The sequence below is a fragment of the Solanum tuberosum genome, unplaced genomic scaffold (assembly GCF_000226075.1).
Source record: "Solanum tuberosum cultivar DM 1-3 516 R44 unplaced genomic scaffold, SolTub_3.0 scf00037, whole genome shotgun sequence".
NCBI classification, from domain to species: domain Eukaryota; kingdom Viridiplantae; phylum Streptophyta; class Magnoliopsida; order Solanales; family Solanaceae; genus Solanum; species Solanum tuberosum.
Window position 1 is genome coordinate 1,025,527 of NW_006238961.1, and position 20,924 is coordinate 1,046,450.

Sequence of the window (20,924 nt, forward strand, 5' to 3'; positions counted from 1 at the left end):
TAGATAAATTCAAGAAGGAATCCATGCATTTTCTCTATATTTTATATGACATTTGTATTAACATAATACTTTTCGTTGTGAAATTGTTACCCTAATGAGCCCCTGGTCGATCATACTAGGAAAGAGTGCTACGAATTTTCTAATTAATACTCATTCGTCTCAAAATAAATGTCACTTTAGTAAAATAAAAAATAATAATATGTGTCATCTTAGAAATTTATGACAAAAATTAATATGTTTTTTCAATTATACCCTTGTGTTGAAGAACATCATGCTCTATTTTCAAAATAATAATAATAGAGAAACTTAGTAAACTATACTCCTTACTCCCTCGGTTTCATTTTACTGGCCCCTATGCCAAAAATAAATGTTCATTTTATTTGTCCATTTTAACAAATCAAGATAATTTTATTTAAAAAAAATTAATATTAACCATAGTATTAAATGACTACATAAAATAGTAATAATCAAATTTAAAGTTCTAAAACAACACTAAAATTAATTTAATAAAATATACCTCTAATTAAGATTTTCTAAAAAGGATGTATATCAATAATGGAGCAAATAATATAAAACAAAAGGAGTAATTAATTTTTTAATGAATGTGCAATAAGCTAAAATAACACTTATTTTCGGACAAGAAAGTATCGACTTGTATCAAACCACTGATGAATAGTCTTTACCTATTCGTTTGCCTTCAAGTTTTAGTCACCTCGACCTGCTAAATGTAAGAAGTAATATTGAGACAATTGCAAAGGAAACATTTTTTCTTCAAGTAGGGATTTTGTAAATTTATCAGCTAATTAATTTTTAGAATCCATAAATTCTAATAAAAAATTAACATTTTCAACATGATTTCTAATAAAATGATATATGATATTAATATGCTTTGCCTTAGAATGATGCATAATATATTTAGATAGGCTACGGCACTAGTATTATCACAATATGTGTAGAATGATGATCTCTAATTTTATTGTTGTTATCCCTATTTCATCCAATACGTTCTGGCGATGGTCATTCTCTTTCTCAGTCAGCTCATCCCAAGTCCAAGCAAGTCCTATATGACTTGGGCTTTGCTATAGGAAAATTCTAAACGCTGAAAAGATCGCTTATGTAATGTGCAAATATTTTGTGTATTTCACATGGATACACTGTAACAAATAAAGGATTTTGCGGCAATAATATAATTGTCAATATATTCTACTTAGTAATAATAATATAATATGACCAACACTCTATATAAATGTCACTAAAAGTTTTAGTGACTCTAAATACCAGAGTATTAACTTAGTTGCGACAATAAATATTACCGCTAATGTCTGTTACGCATAAAAATATATATAGTTCATAGAAACTAAACTGAATTTTTAGACTTTATTGGTAGTTATCAGCAGCAAGCAATCAATGGCCATGGAGGGACTTCTCATTCTCTTCTGTTAAAACATTAGTCTCATTCATGAGCCTGCAACAAGGAAAGTAAAAAAAATAAATATACATATTTATTGCAATTTGTATTAAAAAAATAATTATGTTGTCAACAATGAGTCAAAAGATTAAGTACCCCTAGATTTTTGAATTATTTATATTGTCAAATCACTAAATTAAAATACAACTAAAATATCCAAGTAAACAAATTAGTAAAGTAATATAACCTTTGAATATTTTTAACAAATACACATTTAAGTGATGAAAAAATATTTTTTGATGTCTGGTTGATGATGAGTAAAAAATAAAAAGATTAAAAATTATATTAGCAAATTGGAAAGTGTTTTGACTAAACTATTAGTAACAAGGATTAAAAATAATGTACTTATAAGGCATCGTTGGGATTCACTCCGCAATTATACATCCAAGTATGTAATAGTTTTAACGTGTAAATAATGATCATTATTAAGGGATTTAAAATGCGCAAAGACATTACATAGTGTCTTAGACTATAAAAATACACCTTCCCTTCTCTTATAACTCATCTCAATTTTGTCTCACCACTACCAAATTCGTATAAACAAGGCTTTTTCTTTTTCTATCGGACTACAAAGCAATTGTTGAAATGTGATCAACCTTGTTTTTTTTTAAAAAAAAAAAAAGAGTTTTTGATTTGTGCACGTGATGCATGAATTTAATTAACTCATGTATTTAGGATAATAGTGTAAGTTGAATACATGTATTGTTGAATATATGATGCATAACCTAACTACTAGGATGGTTCTATAAATCCCTAGATATAAAATATAAGTCAAATAGATAGAAAAAGACAAAAAAAGGCAAGTAGATAGAAGTTCACTTGTATTCAAAGAGTGATTGATTATGTAAGCAAGTTAAGAAAAATAAAGAAGAATCATCTCCTTTACTTGTCTTAAAAAATTAAATTGAATGATTAAGAGTGTTTCTCCTTTATGGTATGATCAAGATCACTTACCTTTATGGAGAATTTGAATTTTCAAAAAATTCGAAAGAATTAGAATATATTTAATTTAGAACAAAATAAAAATGAGTGAGTTAGATTTATTATGTACACAAGTAGAGTAAAGTAAAGAAGAATCGTTTCCTTTACTTATCTTTCAAAAAAAGAGGTGATTGAAAGTGTTTTTCTTCTCTATTTTCCAGCAACAACTTCGTCAAGAATTGCTTAATTAATAAGAATTCCTTTTCTTTTATGTTCATTTATTTTCCAATTCATTTCAATTATCCTTACAAGCAAGTCTTTTAGCATATAAAAAATAATAATATTTAATCATTATAATTTGTGTGTACGTTCTTGACCTTCAAATATAGATTTCGATCCGATTATCATCCAAAATTACAGATTTAGGGATTAAAATATGACATTCGATTTTTTATCAAAAAATATATAAAGTAAAGTGGAAGTATTGAGACTTACGTTGTATGAACAGTCTTGTTCATAACGGTAAAAGCAAGCATGAAAGCAGCATCAATAAATTGCAAATCTGATCCTTTAATCCTCTCTTTAATCCTGTTGTTAATCACCTCAGCATCTAGTTTCAATGGTTGATCTGAAGCCTGTAGGATAATTAAGCCACTGATTATGAATTTAATTAATCAAGGGATAGAGTACTAATTTATTATGAGGTTTAAATTGACTAACCAAAACCCATCCACGTGTATCAGCCAAAGATGGAACATGAGCGGTGTAAGCTATAACATCTGCATGACGATTTATAAATATTTGGTGTAGTAATATTGCATAACAAGGATAAATATGAGAAGATTTATAGTATAACGAAAAATAATTTTTAAAAAATTATGGGAATAAATTTGTATTTTCATGACAAATTGAAACGGAGAGAATAGTGTTTACGGTTGAAGACTTGTTTAGCAGTATTGTAAACTGATGAGAAGAAGGCCTGATGTGAGAGAACTCCAGCAAAACCAGCCTGCAAGAACAAGTGGCAATATATAATTAATTAAGTTAAATTACTTGTTAAGATGGTTTAAAGAAGTTAATTAACCTGAGTGACAAAGACGCCATTGTGATTAAGTTTGGGCTTAATAATATGTTGGTAAAAAGATTTGAGGTAAAGATGATTGCAAGGCCCTCCTTCCCTTGGATCACATAAGTCTCCAACTATCACATCATACTTATACTCATCACTCTTCTCCAGCTCCACCCTAATGCACAAAGATACAATTAATATATTTAAAGATTGATAGAAGAATCGGAAACATTCTTAAACTTGGTGCGAATTATTAGTTTCATGTCTGAATTATTGACAGTCTTAAAAATACTTATTTATTTGACTAATTGAACTTAGATACACTCTGATCTTGGTAAATACATCCCTAAATTCGACAGTGTTTGCAACAATTTCCTCACTTATTTATTAAAAGTCACATGATTATACAAGAATTTGAAACTACTTGCTATGCCATGCAGCAGATCGAGGGTGTTTTCAAGTTCAGCTAGTCAAATAGAGACAAAACTAATTCACACCAAATTTAGAGGTATTTTCGATACTTTGCAATATATTCTAATAGACAAAGATAGATATTAGATGGTTTTTGGCTTACTTAGCATCATTGATGATGACATGAAGCCTACAATCGGCAAAAGCTTCTTGATTTGCCATAAGATGTTTACGGCAAATATTCACAACTTCCTGCAAATACACAAATATTATTCATTGTATACTTTAGGAGATTGAGTGCTTAATCACAAGTTAAATCGTGTAATATCATTATTTCATTATAACGATTTGAATTTTCTCAAACTAAATTTTCGTTTTTTTTACTTCTTTATATAATAATATTCTACCTATTAATTATAATGGGACATTCTATGTAAAATTACATTTCTATAATAATTATACTTAAATATTGTGTAATAATATTTTATAAAAAATATATTATGTATAAAAGATAAAAAAAATATATATATATTTATGTTAATTATCACCAAGTTTAGCATAGACATATAATATTGACCGGGCAAGTTTGTTGTGCGGAGCATGAATAAGGTGGATTTTTTCCGTGGTCCGTCGCCATCTGAATCAATTCTGAACGAACAGTATCTCTATTTGGCTTTGTTATTATTACAGTGTTATCTGCACCCAGCCAGTAAATAGAGATATGGAGAGAGGGGACAACTTTGTCGCGGACCTTTCTTTTCTTTCTTTTATGAACTCCACTGGTCGTCCATGGATTAATGTTATGCACTTAGAAAATTTCAAATATAAATATTTAAAAGAAAAAAATTGTGTCTAAATGGGTGTCCATCAGTTATGGTCCTAACTTTATAAGAAAAAGACGGTTGGTGTTTGCCTTCTTCTTCTTTGTTTTTACATTCATATTCTCTCTATTTTTCAATTAAAATTAGTTAATAAATATATTCCTCTTTTTGATATTACTAATATCTTTTTTGCTTAATTTTATTTGTAACATCTAAATAAGATTTTAAAAACATCAAATATCAGTATAGATACAATTGGGGAAGAACAAACAAGAAATAGAAGAGATATAATTACTTGATCAATATCAGAGATGACAACTCTGTGAATGTTGTCATGTTTAAGAGCCTCTCTTGCAGCTGACCCTTCTCCTCCCCCCATGATAAACACTCTTCTTGGACTGCTCATTATTATATTATATCCAAAATAAAACAATTCAACAAAAAAAAAAAAAAATGTTAATGGAGTAGAAAAATGAAAAACAAATTAAAATTACCAAGGGTTATATATAATGGGATAAATAGGATGTCCGTCTAGTGATATAATAGTTTACTCGAAAAAGAGATAAGAGAAAATTATTTATTATTCAAGAACTAAAGGAGGACATCCTTACAATTTAATTTAAGGGGATATATTGGACTAAAATTTACTATGGATCTCGATCGATCAGTATAAATATATCTTGTGTCAATTTTATTTTAGCATTTTCAGTTTTTGTACTACTTTGTAATTTCTATAGGTGTGTTTCATATAGTAGTAGTCAAGTAGAAAATAAAAAGAAGGCAATTCACCCCACCTGATCTTTTTGCATTTTCAACATAGCAAAGTCTAACAACTATCTAATAGCAGGTGAAAAAAAGATCATGCTAAGGTTTCTTCTCTTGTGAACATGAAGTTTAAACTCTTTAAACAAATGAGAACAATAGCCTTCAAGGCTACACAAGAAGAAGAAATGAAGTAGCTCTAATCACCACAACTATTATATTGTGGACTCTATTTAGTTACAAGATATAAATAAATAAAAATACCATAAAAGGTAAATAATTTTTTTTGCCTATTTTGTGTTGAACAAGATCATAGTACTGTTGCAAATAAAACGTTTGTGTCGAGACAAATTTGTACTTATTTTGCTTATTTGAAGTTTGTACTTATTTTTAGTAGCTTTGTACCATCGCCCACTAGGTCATGGAATTAGATATTTATATCATTTCTTCTGTTCCGTTGTTTATTTTCATATTTTGTTGTTATTTTTTGTTGATTTAAAGGTTTCAGCCAATTGGCCCTGTTACTTGCCGTTTGGGGCTATAAATTGGCTTACCTGCCTGTCGATTTTGGTAGGCGCTATCACAATTTGAGTTTTTGGATCGTCACAAACACTTTTTCAATCCAAGGGATCTGAACTAAATCCACTATGGATCCCAATCAATATAATAATATCTTGTATCAATTCTACTTTAGCATTTTCAGTTCAATACTTTTTTTAATTTTTGTAGGTGTGTATCATATAGTCAACTACTAGAACCTATTAATCGACTAGAATTTTTTTTTAAAAAAACATAACAATTTTTTTATTTTTTATTTTTAAAAAAGGCAATTCACCCCTCCTCCCCCCTCTTGCACTTTCATCGAGTATCGAACATCGAATTAAAAATAAAAAAAATAAAAACAATGTACACTAGCCAGAGACATAAAATGAGATAAGTAGTATACTTGTCATGAAGTAAGAGAGCAGGATGAATCAAGCTTTCATGGTATATAAACTCATCTTTTTCAGCACTCTGCATTTTTCCATCTATCACCAAAACCTACATAAAAAATCATATATACGCATTACACACAAAATATTAATTTCTTACAAAATTCTAAAAAAAGGCAACATACAAAATTTCAATAGCCAACTAACCTTTCCAAAGTGCTTTGTGTCTAAAAGTATCACATCTTGAAACTTGGTGGTTGCTTTGTACAAGACACTACAACATTTGATGGTTACACTTTTTTTTATTCTACAAATTAATTAAAATCTTTATGTACTTTACAAGTGTTAAATTACCTGTTTATAGCTAAAGACCATTTGAGATCTACTTCAAGAGACTCTTCAAACCACTCAACATTCTTTCCATTTGAGTCAACAATTTCATTCTCAATTGTTTGCTCCATTTTTCAATTAAAAAAAAAAAGTAAATGAAAGCCCTCTTTATTATTTGGAGCAATATGCTATAAGCTCTACTTAATATATATTTTGAGATAGATGTCAAAGTTTTTATAGCATTTCAAGTTTGTCTTTGGATTTAAAGAGATGAATAGGAAGATTATCTAAATCTAATTCCTTTTTTAATTTTGAAAGTCAAGTCAATATTTTCTTTATGAATTAATTACTTTATTCAATTCATTACACACTTCACTTAATCCTTGAAAAATATGGATGTCTATAATCTACCTATAAATTTAGAGGGCATGAGGAAAGAATAAATTGAATGTGTCAAACCTTTTTTTAAGTTTGGAAAAAGGACAAAAAAAATACACCTATTATTTGGTAAATAGTTTTAAAATTATCCTCCCCCACTATTAATTCTATTACTAATATTATCCCTCGGACACATACTATTAACTATACATTTAGATACATTATTTATCATGGAATAATTTTTTATTTAGTTTTAATAAAAAATTTAATAGGTCATATATTCATTTATGTGTCGGTTTACTTATATGGTAAATAATTTAGTATATAGAATTTTAGTTTATACGTAGAGGATTAAATCATCAATTCTTATAAGTATAAAAAAATTTGTTCACAATCTAAAATAAAAATTGGACTACCCATCGGTATGATTGTAGCACAAGATTAAATAATTTATCTTGATTATGGGAATTGTGAAGTTCTGATTTCTTTTGGTAGTGCATTATGTATGTATTGAACATGACCGAGTAGAGATGGATATTTTAGACAGACTGGTAAATTCATATTCTCTAAATTGTTATATGTACTTATATTTTCAATCTCAACGTAATTATTACGAATTATATATATATATATATATATTAATTATCATTTTGATTTTTTAAAAGGTGAGATTCTTAAATAGATCAGTATGTCTTATAGATTGGACGATAATAATACAAATTGATGAAATAATAAGTTAGTTGATAAAATTCATGCCAGTTGTCACATTATCACTACAACAACCAAAAAAACTTTTAGTGGCAATATTTATTATCACTAAAACAATTAGCGGCAATGAAGTTAATGTCATTGATCTAGAGTTGCTAAAACTTTTAACGACAATTATATAAATGGATGATTGTAAGTGCTCTTATTCATATAATATAACAACAATTATATTATTGTGGCAATATCTTTATTTGTTGTAGTGTATAGAAATTGATTATATGTCTTTTAAGAAGCTTATAAGTTTTCGTTGTGTCAAACCTTGTAAATAGATTTAAAAGCCGACACATGAAAGTTAAGCAGTGCTTTTAAAAAACTAATCATTGAATTAAATTTGTTAGTAATTAATTTATTGATCAGTATTTGTAATCTTAACAAGGGAAGTTATATAAGTGTTTAATGAGAAATTTCGTAATATAAATGGAGGAGGACAATTACAAATTTCTAGTGGAATGGTTTGTATGGTAAAACTAATTCAAATCACATTTCAAATTACTTTCATAATAATGAGCTTCAGTAATTAATTTTATGGTCTCTACTAAGATCATATTTTATTAGGACTCAAAATTTATTTTGTGGTCTCTACTATGGTGATATTTTCTTAGGACACAAAATATTATTTCTTGGTAGAAAAGGAAAGAGACTCATTTTTGTTTAGATTTTTTATCGGGAAAACACGCCTATAGGGTTCCTTCTAACCTAAAAACGATAAATACCGAAAGAGAACGACTATTAATTTGAGATCAATGAAGACTACAGTCAAATTTGTGGACTTGCTTGAAGATATCTGCTCTCAGCCAGATTTGTGAATTAATTTGAAGATTTATGCTTTGTGAACTAGCTTGAAGATTTTTGCTCACACTTTGAGAAGTATTTCTCGAATTAAAAAAAAAAGAAAAAGGGTCAAAAATACCCCTCAACTTTGGTTTATTAGTTGACAATGCTCTTATCGTTAAAATGAAGTTATTCTTACCCCTGCCGTCTACAAACTTCTCACTCGTGCCCCTCAATTGGATGGAAAATTTCAAATCAATAAAAATAACCTGATTTTACTTAAAATACTCAATTTTAACCCGATCTGACTCACCTAATCATATAACTCACTTCTCTTCATCTTCATCATTAGTCAATTCCAATAGAGGAATTGTAGCCAGTGAAACTGAAGTTAAACACATCGGAGCTCCTGCGACTAGGGGTGTACAAAACAGAACCGAAAACCGAATCAAATCGCAAATCGAGTCAAATCGGAAAAAAACCCGACTATATTTGGGTTGGTTTGGTTTTAACTAAAAAAAAACAACCCGAGACCAAACCAACCCGACATTATATATGTAATTTTAAAATTTTATTTTATACATAAAAATATTTACTTTGATATAATTTTAAAATATTTCTTAACTATTTCATAGTTTTTATCTTTTAATATATTATTTCAAGTTTAAAACTTAGAATTCGGAATGGTCCAATAAAAATTATAGTTCATAGATGTTGATAATTATAATAAAACTTAAATCAAAATCAAATTAATACTAATGCAAAAAGAAAATCAATTCAACACAAAGAATGACAATAATATTGAATATTTGTTCTTTAGTTTTACATTGGTTTAGACAATTAAAATACATAATCTAATTTTAATTTTCCTTAAATATTTAGTAATGTAACTAATATTTATTAAACTTATTTTTAGCATGATTTAGTACTTCTAAATTATGATCATTTTCATTATGACTTTGCAATATTTATTTTATATGATGATTTCATTACTTTTTTTTATTGAATATTTTTGTGTCATCAGTACACATCTCATATTTTGTGTTATTTTTTTTTAAGAAACACCTTAGATAATTGTATTTTGGTTGGACTAAAAAAATATTTGGAGCACAAGTTAATTATATGTTTGTATGCAAACTTTATCGAAAAAATCCAAAAATCTGAAAAAATCCGAGGTTTATTAGTTTGGTTTGATTTATAAATTTAAAAATTCGACACAATGGTTTGGTTTGGTATTTGAAAAACCCGAACCAACCCGAGGTTGAAAAACCTGAAAAATCCAAAAAAAAATTAGTTTGGTTTGGTTTATAAATCTAAAAATTTTACACAAATGGTTTGGTTTGATATTTGAAAAACCCAAACCAACCTGGTCATGTACACCCCTACCGGCAACAGTACATGACCAAAGTCAATGTAGACGGCAAGAATAACTTTATTTTAACGGTAAGGACATAATCAAAGTTTGAAGTGTATTTTTAACCCTTTTCCCTTAAAAAAAAAAATGCCAAGGCATCTGGAGGAAGGAGCACCAGCCATGAGTAGAGCCAAAAAAAAATAGGTTACACATGCACGGTAAGAGCTCCGTGATCTTAACTTTTACTTTTGATTTCACATACTCGGTGAGTCTTTATTAAATTTAATTATGACTAAGGGATCGTTTGGTAGTGTATAAAAATAATACTAAATAGAGTATTAGCAATGCATGTATTAGTTATATTTACATTAATTACGCATAAATTATTTTTATGCATTCTTTGTCTTGATACTAAATAGAGTATTAGCAATGCATGTATTAGTTATACTTACATTAATTACGCATAAATTATTTTTATGCATTCTTTGTCTTGATGCATTAAAAAAATTATTTACAAAAATACTTCACTATTATGGTGGAAAAGATATAAAAAGATATTGAAGGGCAATTGAATCTTTAATGAATTAATGCATGCATTAAAACCATTTCATTGCTTATACCTAGAAATTCATGATATGAGCAATACACACACCTTAATATACAATAGAGTGTATTAGTTATACATAAGTTGAAAAAGAGTACCAAACAAAGTGCTTATAATACACAAGGCTAATGCATGCATTATTTTTCTTAATACACTATACCAAACGACCTCTAAAAGTACTACACGGAAACGAGGCAGTGCGATTGTCATTTTTCTTCATTTATATACAAAAAATGTAAATGCACCAGGAAAAAGAGACTATTAATAGGACAAAATTGTCAGATATTTGCGATTGTCATTGTAACATTAAACAAAATTCTCCAACACGTCTCTATAGTACCCAAAGTAAACAAAAAAAGCTAACACTCAAAATTAACAAAATATAATAATATTTGGAAAAATTTCAAGTTGATGCAACTGAGGCTTGCTGCCTACACAACAACCGGAGGCTCAATTTCAACTGGTGCTGCCACTGACAGCCTCATGTATTCTTCTTCCTCCTTGGGAGGATGGATTGTGACAAGATCTGGAAGAGGTGTAGTTGGACCTTGCTTTCCTTTGGGATCCCAATCAAGCATGATCTTCACCTTGATACCAAGTACTCCCTGACACAAAAAAGAATCACATCGGAAACGAGAGTGGACACTATCAAAAACAAGAGCTCTAACTAATCTTTAGTTTTTACCTGTCTCAAGAGAACATGTCTTACAGCAGAGTCAATATACTCTTTCACAGGCTGACCAGAGGAAATCATGTAACCATCTTTGAACTTCATGGACTTGGCACGTTGAGCTCTCAATTTTCCACTAACAATCACCTGATTAAAGTATATATGAATTTACCGGAACACATTATGTTTCATGTAGTGAGCAGAGAGAAAATTGAAGTATACCTCACATCCCTTGGCTCCACTCTCCATGATAAATCTCAAAACACCATAGCATGCCCTGATAAAGTTGATGATACTTGTTAGAAGCAAAATAACAAATAAACCAATCATACACAAAAATAAACATAAACAAATACATTTTGTTTTAGAATAAATCATAAAGAATTACATTTCATTTAAAAATAAACAATAAATGGAAATGAACAAAGCAAGTCCCAAGAACCAAGGACAGAGTTGTAAGTTATAGATGACAAGCATGGAAGGAGATTAAAAAGAAACTTCAAACCTTAAATAGTGTACATAGAAATACATATGGTAACAAATTAAGCATGTTGCAATGCAAGGGCAGAGGTGTAAAACTACAACTAGAAAAATGTCTTCATCTTTAGGCATGCTCTGCAAATATATTCATCTTCCAACACAAATTTGGAACCAAGGGAACCTATCTGCTTTATAGACGACAAGCATGGGAGGAGATTAAAATAAGGTCAACCCTAAATATTTCACATAGAAATAGATATTGAAACAAATTAACCATGTTGCAAACCAAAGACAGAGGTGTAAGTTATACAACTCGGAGAATGTCTATAGCATGCTTCAGCTGATATAGTCATCTTCCGACACAATTTTGGAACTAAGTAAACCTATTTGCTTTATAGATGACAAGCATAGGAGGAGACTAAAAACCTTAGAATTGTAGAGTAGACAACTAACACACACCTCATTATTCTTTACCAGTTTAATGACTCTGAAAGAAATTCTACAAATGTATCCTCTCCAAGTTACTGCATGAAGACTAAATTACATCATGAAGATGTGATGGCATGGAGGACAATTTCTCTAGTCAACATCCGACACAAGATTGGTACTAGAATACCAATTTGCTTTGTTGATGACATACATGATAGAGAACTTTTGACAAAATCAAAAACTGCTCATTGTGTGCAAAGATTATAAGCTTATCTAAAGAGAACTATAAGCTAAAGAAAGAAAGGAAAAGCACTACTGGGATAAAAGGCACAAACAGGTCATTGTTCTGAACATGTTACAAGAACCAAGTGAGAAAAGCACAATTAGGGAGCAGTATATGAAGTAGATGATTGAAACACACCACATTACAAGTATAACAACTCTGAAAGAAAATCGACAAGTGTATCATCTCTCCGAGTTACAACATCATGAAGATGCGATGGCATGGAGGACAATTTCTCTAGTCAACATCCGACACAAGAATGGTACTAGCACACCAATTTGCTTTGTTGATGACATACATGATAGAGAACTTCTAACAAAATCAAAAACTGCTCATTGTGTGCAAAGGTTATACACTCAACTAAAGAGAACTATAAGCTAAAGAAAGAAAGGAAAAGCACTACTGGGATAAAAGGCACAAGCAGGTCATTGTTCTGAACATGTTAGAAGAACCAAGTGAGAAAGGCACAATTAGGGAGCATTATATTAAGTAGATGATTGAAACACACCTCATTACAAGTATAACAACTCTGAAAGAAAATCTACAAATGTATCATCTCTCCAAACTACTGTATGAAGACTAAATTACATCATGAAGATGGGATGGCATGGAGGACAATTTCTCTAGTCAACATCCGACACAAGATTGGTACTAGCACACCAATTTGCTTTGTTGATGACATATATGATAGAGAACTTACTAAAAAAATACAAAAACTGCTCATTGTGTGCAAAGGTTATACACCTAACGAAAGAGAACTATAAGCTAAAGAAAGAAAGGAAAAGCACTACTGGATAAAAGGCACAAGCATGACATTGTTCCTAACAGGTTAGAAGAACCAAGTGAGAAAGGCACAATAAGGGAGCATTATATGAAGTAGATGATTGAAACACACCTCATTACAAGTATAACAACTCTGAAAGAAAATCTACAAATGTATCATCTCTCCAAACTACTGCATGAAGACTAAATTACATCATGAAGATGTGATGGCATGGAGGCAATTTCTCTAGTCAACATCCGACACAAGATTGGTACTAGCACACCAATTTGCTTTGTTGATGACATACATTTATAGAGAATTTATGACAATGAGGATTGCTCATTGTGTGCAAAGGTTATAAGCTTAGCTAAAGAGAACTACTGTAAGGTAAAGAAAGAAAAAGAAAGGGAAAATACTACAAAAATAGAAGGCACAAGCATGTCATTGTTCTCAACAGATTAAAAAAACCAAGTAAGAAAGGCACAATTAGGGAGTATTATATGAAGCAGAAGGTGATTTGGAAGATAGCACAATCATTACCTCCTGACAGCAAGACCACCAAGGAGCTTGTATCGAAGTGATTCAGCCTGAGCAATGGCACAAAGTCCTCTGTTGTTAACCTTCTCAGCATACAGCTCCACAGTGTTCTCATCAAAATTGAATCTCTTCTGTACAACTGATGTCAACTCCCTAATCCTCCTCCCCTTTTCACCTAATAAAAGAAAAGATATATCAAATATCAACTGCGAATAAAATAGCCAAAATACTACCAACCAGTTTTGACCCTTCTCCTGATGCACAACTTTTCTTCAATAACCATATCAATAGGAGAAGTAAAGGACAATTTCTTCTGAATTTCTTTAAGAAATGATATGCCAGATGATTAAGTGCAGGATAATAGCACAACTTCAACATTACTTTCTTTCTTAATCATTCCTTTATTTAAATCATTTTTAAAAAGGTATTCCTAATAGAGATTTAAGCACCATTATAACCCCATTCTCTATCTTCAGATCCCACTGTTTATCTCCCCTATAATTATATATTCCAATTGAACAACTACCACAGCAGCATGAGACTAAATTTCATTTCAAACATATGTTAACAGTTGGATCTTGAAGTTAACACAAGAACTCATAATAAAGAATCCTACAATTAGTAGTACAAAATATAGCCAAACACAAAGTACCACATAAATTAACAGTTAGCCTGACAACCAAATGGCGAATCCAGCAATACTAGGTCCATAAAACAAGAGTACAAATAGTAATTCCTATCGAAGAAAGCTAGAGTAATCACCGAGAACATTCTGAGTCCGAGTGGCTCTGATGATGATCTCAGTCCTCATTGGAGTAACTCTGACCTCCACTCCAGAATATCCATCTTCAGCCAATTCACGTGTCAAAACTTCGTTCAGCTCGGCGAAGAAGACGCCATCTGCCACAAACTGAAATGACAAAACTACATTAGTAGCTATTTCTATGAATTTCACAAAATGTGGTATCAAACAGAAAAAATTTACAAACCTTTCTCTTTTTGCTCATCTGAACACTCTGCTTCGCCATCTTCGGAGGTTTGAGAACTTAGCAGACGAGACCTGAAGCTCTACCTCGGCGATAAATTCTGCCAGCAATATGCAGTCTAGGGTTTTTTTGCGGTCTGCGGCAGGTAAATATATATATATGGTGAACCTAGGGTTATGTTACTGGGCTTCTTTTTTAGGCCCAAGCCGATTTGTATTTCTGCACTCATCTGAATTGCTATGTCCTTGGGCTTTAAATGTTGGGCCATAATACTGTCCCGCTACGCTATATCATGACCAAATATTTTTGGGAAAATTGTATAAAATAATAAATTATTAATTTAAATTAAATGTTATAATCACAGTTTGATTTAATTGTAACCCGTAGCAAGCAGTTGTCATTCGCCTCTCTCCCTAGCTTTCTCGCTCGCCACTCTCCCTTTCTCGCTCGTCGGTCTCTCTCTCGCCTCTCTCGCTTTATACAATCACAAATGTATAAAATGCATTTGTGTTTGTATAAAGCGAGATAAATTTGTATATACAAATACAAATACATATATTTTCGTCTTATACACTTATAATTATACAAATACAAATCTTCCCCTGCTCAATTCTCTTTTCTCTTTCTCGCTTTATACAAACACAGATTATACAAATTACAATGTATATTTTGTGTTGTATAAAGCGAGAGAGAGATTTGATATACAAACGTTTTACTTCAATTCAATTGTATACATATTCAAATTTTATGCACATATACAAACATATAAAATTGAATTGAGAGGCTACCAACAATTTATATAAACGAGAGGCAGCCAACGATTTATACAAATGAGAGGTTGCCAGCGATTTATACAAATGAGAGGCTGCCAGCAATTTATACAAATCTGATGCTCCATAGCAAACATAAAGTTTGTTATGGAACGCAATTATACAAACTATAGCTATAACATACAAATATGATTTTTATGTTTGTTAAACCTAAAATTTACTCAATATTTTTGTACTCAAAAGTTTCCAAAATCATAATAATTCCAGATTTTTCACAACTCACGCATATATTGTTCTTTCTCCCGATACATAGCAAATGATACATAAGTTATTTATCTGATATATAAATTATGTATCAGATATATAAGTATAAACCAGATTCTTACTAATTTGGGTTTGAAATAATTGGGGTTATGTATCAACAATAACATTTATAACAGATATATTGTACACAAACAAAGTTGTAATGTATCTCATAGAGAGTGGAATGATGTATCCAAATGTTAAGAGAGAGGAAAAAGGGAATTTTTGTAATTAATTCAAATGGTAAGGATTTTTAGAAATTATGTTATCTTAAGTCATACAATTACGTAATTTTTTTCAATATTTTAAGTCTTAACTATAAAATTTCCTGACGCACTCTATTTAGTCGTCCTCATTTAGTAATCTTGACAACCTAATTAGTATTCTAGTAATTTTTTATTTGTACAATGTGTCGTGACATTTGGAAATTTGAGAAAAAAATTGAGTTCTCTCAAACTTTTTCAAAATTATTTTGAGATGGTTGATAGAGAGAAAATAAAATCGAAGTGAAAAAACATATTTTTAATATAACTAGTTTGAATGTACGTATTTTGCGTGTGAGCAAAAACGTATATTCATTTGATAGCAATCACTACAGAAAAGTTTGATATTAGCTATGAACTTTGTCAATTAATTGCTCGCATCTATTAATTTTTTTCAAAATTTTATTACTAATTCATCGATAAATAGAATTAACAATAAATTTTGATATTTAACTTTCCATTGATAATTCATGTTTATTTTTTAGTGAAATGTCTTAACATGTAAAATAATAATTTTTTTAGGATAAGTATAACAAAAGAAAAATGGCAATTCATTTAGAACATATTTTATTTTCTGTTCATTTGAAAAAATATATACTATTTTATTTTCGGTTATTTCATCCTTGTTACTTTCTATTTGCATTTTACCACTTTGACATTTAATATTATACTATAATCGAAATTGATTTATTTTTTCTTTCACCACTAATATTTTCTTATTTAACAAATTAATATACTTAAGAGTCTTGTCAACTTGTAAAATAAATTTACTAATGTGAGAAATTTGAAAAAGAATAAAATCATATTCTTTTGCTCATTAGTTAATTTAATTTTTGTAATTATTTATTCATAACATCAAATAACTCAATATAAAATGTAAACAAGGAGTTGTCATTTGTTAGTGGGGGTGGGGTGGGAGTTGGGGGGAGGAGAGCAACAATAAAAAAGCTAATTAATGACAATACATTTTATCTTCTTCTGTTTCATCCTTTCAAGTTTCAACTAACTAGTTTGCATTATTACCAACTTGGAAATTTGTCCATATTCTGCGTGGTATAACAATACTTCAGAACGATTTTTTTTTTATAATTAAGTAAAAATAAAGAAATAAATTTTATTTTGATTATATCTAAGACTTGTTTTTCCTCTTAAATAATTATTTATTTTTCTTTTAATTTTAACATTTATATATTATAACTATGAATTTGCATAACTGTCCCTAATATATTGGACATTATTTTTCCTTTATCTTCTTCAATAGTTTTTTTTAACACAAATAGTAAATGGAAGAAAAAACAAAAACAAATAAGAAATAAATAATTAATAATACTGACCATAAAGTGGTGTTACATCAAATTTTTGCTTCTTTAGCTGATTTTTTTCTTATTAATGACGGATATTAAATTATTTAAAACAATTAAATAAAAATATTAGTAACAAATGTCAATAGAAAATGAGAATATTTTTTTATGAATGTTTGTGATAGAAAAGTATCATATCATCTTTTATATGCTTAATTTTATGTGTATATACGATATAGATGATAAAAAAATATAAGAAACAAAATTAATTGATAGACCATCAATTAATAATATTGAGTCATCTATTATATAAAATAAATATAAATCTGAACACTTCAATTTATGTGGATAATGCACTTTATTTTCCCAACAAAAGGTATTATATACATTTATAAGTACATGGTAAAAAAAGAGAGGTGAATTATCCAACTTCAACTACCATTAATATAGACAGAAGTTACAAATTTACTTGAATGATATCTTTATTAAGAAAAATCAAAAGATAACATTTATTTCAGAGAATAGTTTGACTTTCGCACTACTCATAACAATTATTTCAAATGCATTAACATATATAATGTATAATGCATGTTATTAGTTTTATGAATCAATACAAATGATTTATTTGTAATACTAAACTTCTTATTTTCCTTTTAATTTCTTGTTATGAAATTGACTTTTGCCTATATTTTTGAGTCATAAACTTCAAAATAGTTTTTAAATTTACACAATATCAATCATTAATCACATTCTTGAACAAATTTAGGGTGTGTTTGGTATGAAGGAAAATATTTTCTGGAAAATGTTTTTAAATTTTTCCATTTTTGGTTGACTTAAATGTTTTAGAAAATGTTTTCTAAATCAACTCATTTTCCTCAAATCTAAGGAAAATGAATTCCCTTCAAAAATTAGGAAAACATTTTCCAAAACTCTATTTCATCCTTCAATTTTTTTTCTTACCCTACCCGACTCTTTCCATCCAAAAAATAATTAAAATTTTTAAATATTTTTTACCCCTATCCCCAAACCAGCCACCTCTCCCTAAACATAAAAAAAAAAATAAAAAAAATACTTTTGTTTTTATATAGTTGTTGATTCTTCTTTTCCATTCAAGTAGAGTCCTTAATTTCTATATTAACTTCATACAAAATTAAAGATTAGTGTTAAAAACACGTTTTCTTTTGCTCTTTTGTTATGTGTGTGGGGGGGTGTTTCACATTCTACGTCTCTTTTTCCTATTTAAACTATCATTATTTACGTATTAAAGTATATCTACTTGAGTAGATAATGATAGTTCGAAAAGTAACAACTGATACTTAATCTAGTTAGTTTCAAGGTGAGTGTTAAGAACAATATTTTAAAAAAATATATTTTTGAAAATTATTTCAAATATAATTATTTTTTTATTTTTTATGCCACCCCTACCCCCTAGCCGCTACCCCTCTCCCTCCACCCAGTCAACTTTTTTTTTAAAACAAATATTTTTGAAAAATAATTGAAATTTCAATTTTTACGTCATCCTTACTCCCTAGCCCTAACCCCATCCACCCCTCAACCGCTACCCCCATCAATTTTATTTTTTTAAAAATATTTTTGAAAAATAATTCAAAATTTTAAATTTTCATTTTTTACACTACCGGGTCAGAAATTATTTTTCCTAAAGAGTATTTTCTAGTCTCAAGCCAAAAATAAAAGATATTTTCTGAAATATTATTTTCATTCACCAACTAAGCATTAAAAGATATTTTGCAGAAAATATATTTTCTACTCACCAACCAAACATGAGAAAATAAGTTAGAAATTCACTTGTTTTCCAAGAAAACATTTTCAACGAAAATATTTTCCATGGAAAACATTTCTCTTCATACCAAACACCTCCTTAATCTAAGAAAATTATACATCATAAAAGAAATTTAAATAAAATGGGAGAACAATTTGTTTATATGAATTTAAAGTTTGAGTGCATAAAATCACCTTAGAAAGAAATCTGTTGTATGTACCAATCTTCTCGATATATAGATGACATAGCATGAATCATTAAAATTTAGCAAATGTTGAGCAAAAACTAGCAATGAAGCAAAAATATAAAAAATTTAATCAATAAGATGAGAAATCTTAGCCTATAAAGAAATTTTACAGAGAATAGAACACATATAAGGAAGTGTAATGAAGATAAATATTCATCAATACATGATCTCATTAGATAAATTGCTACTACTAAAAAATAATAATTAATATACATTGAAAATTATGTTGAAGCATTTCCTAAGCACAACTAAAACTAAAATGGTTAATAAAATCATGTATGCATAGTTTGGTAGTGAAAGAAAGCTATATAGACAATAATACACACACATAACTTGCACCATTCCTTTCACCGCTTACTAGCAGTTCAATTATCAAGAGGTTTATCATTACAACCTTTCCTACTCATTATCCAACATTGTAGATCGACCCTTTGGCTGAACAAGTGACTAATGATGAGTTTCGAGCACATTTCACGCATTGGACCAAGCTATGACAACTCAAGCAAATAGGGAGATTATGGCTTTCGTGAACCCAAATGTGGATACGACGACAACTAGAGTAAGGGGCTTTACTAGGCTGAATCCTCCGGAGTTTCATGGTTCCAAGTTTGAGAAATATCCTTAAGAGTTCATTGATGAGGTTTATAAGATAGTGGGAATTATAGGTATCACTTCGGTAGAAAGGGTGGAATTGGTCACTTACCAACTCAAGGGTGTTGCTCAAGTTTGGTTTACCAATGGAAGGAAGAGAAGAATAAATATGGGTCCTATTGATTGGGAGAAATTTAAGGTTGCTTTTCTTAATAGGTTTGTTCCCCTTGAGATGAGGGAGGAAAAGGTACTTGAGTTCATTAACCTTCGTTAAGGAAATATGATTGTAAATGAGTATGCTAAGAAATTCATACAATTTTCTAAATATGCTCCAACTATGGTTGTCGATCCAAGGGCAAGGATGAGTATGTTTGTGCCGGGTGCTTCCTACTTGGAGAGCAAAGAATGTCTAACCGTCATGCTTGTTAAGAAGATGTATGTATCCCGTTTGATGGTTCATGCACAACAAATAGAAGAGGAGAAGATTAAGGAGAAAAATAGGGATTCAAAGAGGGCAAGAAATGATAATGGTGATTTCTCATATTCAAGGTCTGGTGGGGGTAGTCGTTCCCAAGGTAATGGTTCTAGTGAGCAAATGGTATCCGAGTGTTAAAAGTGTGGAAAAAGCCATAGAGGTGAGTGTCTAGCCGATACAAATACATGTTTTGGTTGTGAAAAAATGGATCATAAGATAAGGGATTGTCCTACGGTCGCTAGGAATGAGGGAGATAATCGTCGACATGCTCAACCTTACCCTTATTCAGGTTCCAGTAGTGGTCGGAAGCAGAATATGTCTTATGCACTTGGGGCTCGACAAGATCATGAGGGTTCCCAGATGCGGTAATTGGTAAGTTATGGTCTTTTAGCTTTTTGTTATGCATTGCTTGATGTTGGGTGTTTCTTTGGCTATGGTGTGGCTTAAAGTATGAGTA

General features: G+C 29.8%; 2 protein-coding genes across 2 annotated transcripts; both read right to left on the reverse strand.

Annotated features, from left to right (window-relative positions):
* Positions 1 to 1,404: 1,404 nt before the first annotated feature.
* LOC102585779 (thermospermine synthase ACAULIS5-like) lies at positions 1,405 to 6,845 on the reverse strand. The gene is made up of 10 exons (XM_015306543.1): positions 6,739 to 6,845; positions 6,592 to 6,658; positions 6,399 to 6,493; positions 4,986 to 5,088; positions 4,033 to 4,121; positions 3,474 to 3,633; positions 3,323 to 3,398; positions 3,110 to 3,168; positions 2,885 to 3,024; positions 1,405 to 1,465 (listed from the first exon to the last, which is right to left on the reverse strand). The coding sequence occupies exons 1-10, from the start codon at positions 6,843 to 6,845 to the stop codon at positions 1,405 to 1,407; spliced, it is 957 nt and encodes a 318-aa protein (XP_015162029.1).
* Positions 6,846 to 10,845: 4,000 nt separating this feature from the next.
* LOC102599656 (40S ribosomal protein S3-2-like) lies at positions 10,846 to 14,874 on the reverse strand. The gene is made up of 6 exons (XM_006342295.2): positions 14,741 to 14,874; positions 14,514 to 14,661; positions 13,755 to 13,926; positions 11,482 to 11,536; positions 11,275 to 11,406; positions 10,846 to 11,194 (listed from the first exon to the last, which is right to left on the reverse strand). Exons 1-6 carry the CDS (start codon positions 14,777 to 14,779, stop codon positions 11,021 to 11,023), a joined length of 720 nt encoding a protein of 239 aa, XP_006342357.1. The 5' UTR covers positions 14,780 to 14,874; the 3' UTR covers positions 10,846 to 11,020.
* Between the last annotated feature and the right edge of the window lie 6,050 nt (positions 14,875 to 20,924).

Bases quoted from the DNA above. Each gene is read 5' to 3' on its own strand.
- LOC102585779 (XM_015306543.1), bottom strand. From the start codon at position 6,845: ATGGAGCAAACAATTGAGAATGAAATTGTTGACTCAAATGGAAAGAAT. The intron at 6,494-6,591 runs GTTAGTTGGCTA...TTTTTTATGTAG, and splicing joins ACACAAAGCACTTTGGAAAG to GTTTTGGTGATAGATGGAAA. The intron at 4,122-4,985 runs GTAATTATATCT...GTGTATTTGCAG, and splicing joins TCATCTCTGATATTGATCAA to GAAGTTGTGAATATTTGCCG.
- LOC102599656 (XM_006342295.2), bottom strand. From the start codon at position 14,779: ATGGCGAAGCAGAGTGTTCAGATGAGCAAAAAGAGAAAG. The intron at 14,662-14,740 runs GTTTGTAAATTT...TTGTCATTTCAG, and splicing joins AGATGAGCAAAAAGAGAAAG to TTTGTGGCAGATGGCGTCTT. The intron at 11,537-13,754 runs GTAATGATTGTG...CAACTTTATCAG, and splicing joins GGTGGTCTTGCTGTCAGGAG to GGCATGCTATGGTGTTTTGA.